The 2,128-nt window shown below is 31.8% G+C and overlaps 1 protein-coding gene across 1 annotated transcript in view; it reads left to right on the top strand.

Moving 5' to 3' along the window:
* Positions 1-196: 196 nt before the first annotated feature.
* The window catches only part of LOC103607937 (lamina-associated polypeptide 2, isoforms beta/gamma), a 22,984-nt gene continuing 21,052 nt past the window's right edge, over positions 197-2,128 (top strand). The window contains exons 1-2 of the mRNA XM_008592393.1: positions 197-317; positions 1,881-2,039. Of these exons, the coding sequence (XP_008590615.1) occupies positions 1,913-2,039 (127 nt within the window). The 5' untranslated portion in view covers positions 197-317; positions 1,881-1,912. The remainder of the gene's footprint in view (positions 318-1,880; positions 2,040-2,128) is intronic.

The following is a 2,128-nucleotide window of genomic DNA, read 5'->3' on the forward strand; positions in this document are numbered from 1 at the left end:
GTTTGTTTAATTACAGTTGAACTTTGAAAATGTCTTTAAATAATGGGTTGCTTTTAATTTAATCAAATTACTAGGCATAATATAACTACAAATCAACTTGGAGGTGGATGTTTATTGTATACAGAGTGTTACTTATGTAGTAAATGATCACTTTTTAACTCATGTGGAAATAATTGGACTTTGTTTACAGAAAGCCACAAAGAAAACTGATAAACCCAGACAAGAAGATAAAGATGATCTAGACGTAACAGAGCTCACTAACGAAGATCTTCTGGATCAGCTTGTGAAATATGGAGTGAATCCTGGTCCTATTGTGGGTGAGTTGATAAAATTTTAAATATCTTTTCTATGAAGCAGGGTCCTAAATTGTTATCTCCTCTTGCCTAGTAGTCAAAGTTTGGGTTCTTAGGGTGTCTTTCATCAATCATTTATATGACCAGGACCTTACATTCTTTAATTCTAAGTGAGGGAAATAAAGTGAGAGGATTGAACTAGATAATCTCCAAAACTACCTCTGTTGTTGAGATTGTTTCATATAGTGCTCATGTCATACTACTTGAGGAGAGAGATTGTCTTACATGACAGTTGATGAAAATCCGAGGTAACGTACCTGGCTAAATTCATCCAAATCAGTAAGTTAGTGACAGACTTGAGTTGTTAATATAACTCAGGTTATTCATTTCCTAGCATTCGACCCTTTTTCAGTTATCATTAATGCATCCTGTCTTGATTGGAATTCAAGAATTATACCCTAAAGAACAAACTTAGAAAAGAAAACATAGAACTAAATACACCATCGTTGGGTTATTTTTGAGTGATGATCTTGCAAGGTTGATTATCCCTTAGTTTCGGAGGGTCTCAGTACTAACCTCAAGATGAGAAAAATAAATTTTGATCATTTAAGGTGCGTAAAATTTTGAACACTGGAAGTTTGGTGGGTTTTGCTATAAGGCATAGTTGCAAATCAGGATTTAGAATGTTTAGTTTTATTTAATATACTGCTTCCAAACAGATAGAAATAAGCCTATTAATATAGTTACCAACAGACATTTGATACCTTTTTCATTTTTCATTTGGAATTCCAAAGGGAGACACTGAAAAATGTGTGTTATATATCAGCATACACTAAATTACAACTTGGTATACCAGCTGTTGATCTTAAGGCTACTTATATAACCATTTATAGATATGTGTTGTTGTTTCTAGAAAATAATCATTGTCATTTTACTCATCTTACAGAAATCAAGGGAAAGGACTGCTAGTGTAAAACAAAATAAAGGTTTTCGGTTTTAAATTGTCATTGATGTTGAAATGTGTTAAGAATTTGTAATCAGATTGCTTTGCTATCTAATTGGTATATAATTTCTTTTTGTAATTTGTGTTTTTCATGAACAGGCATTTTAACTGCAAAGAAGTTATATTTAAATGTGACTTATGGAACTTTTCTCCATAACTGAATGGCTGTTTGTTTATAGGCTTATTAATTTCTTAGTATTAATTTTTTAGTATTCTTCAGAGGGGTGTAATCTGTTTATAAAAAAGGTTTTTCTACATAGACAGGTACTATTACATAGCGATACAAAGTCCAAGACTTTGTCAGAAATACTCAGGTTACATGGCTCTTTAGTAGGTTATTTCTACAGTAAAACCTGTATCAGTCTACTGTGTATTTCATGCTATTAAAAGAAACGTAATCACTTATTAAAACCCAGAAAACACCAATTTTAGAAAAGAGTATATTACATACTATTTTTAAACACTTAAGTTTAAAAAAGGAAAAGGTGAAAAAGTTTTAAGCGTACAATGTTCCTAAAGATAGTATCTGGGCTAGATTTAAATAAGACAGTGCAAGTACTAAAGCAAGTTCTGCCTCAATTTAGGAACAACCAGGAAGCTATATGAGAAAAAGTTGATGAAACTGAGGGAACAAGGGACAGAATCAAGATCTTCTACTCCTCTGCCAACAATTTCTTCTTCAGCAGAAAATACAAGGCAGAATGGAAGTAATGACTCTGACAGATACAGTGACAATGAAGAAGGTAAAATATTAAATGGTATTAATCAAATATATGTAATTAAGGTTTTAAATTAAAATTCAACTCTGGTGAAATGAAAAAAGGTAAAACTG

This window comes from Galeopterus variegatus, unplaced genomic scaffold (assembly GCF_000696425.1).
Source record: "Galeopterus variegatus unplaced genomic scaffold, G_variegatus-3.0.2 Scaffold7880, whole genome shotgun sequence".
NCBI classification, from domain to species: Eukaryota; Metazoa; Chordata; class Mammalia; order Dermoptera; family Cynocephalidae; genus Galeopterus; species Galeopterus variegatus.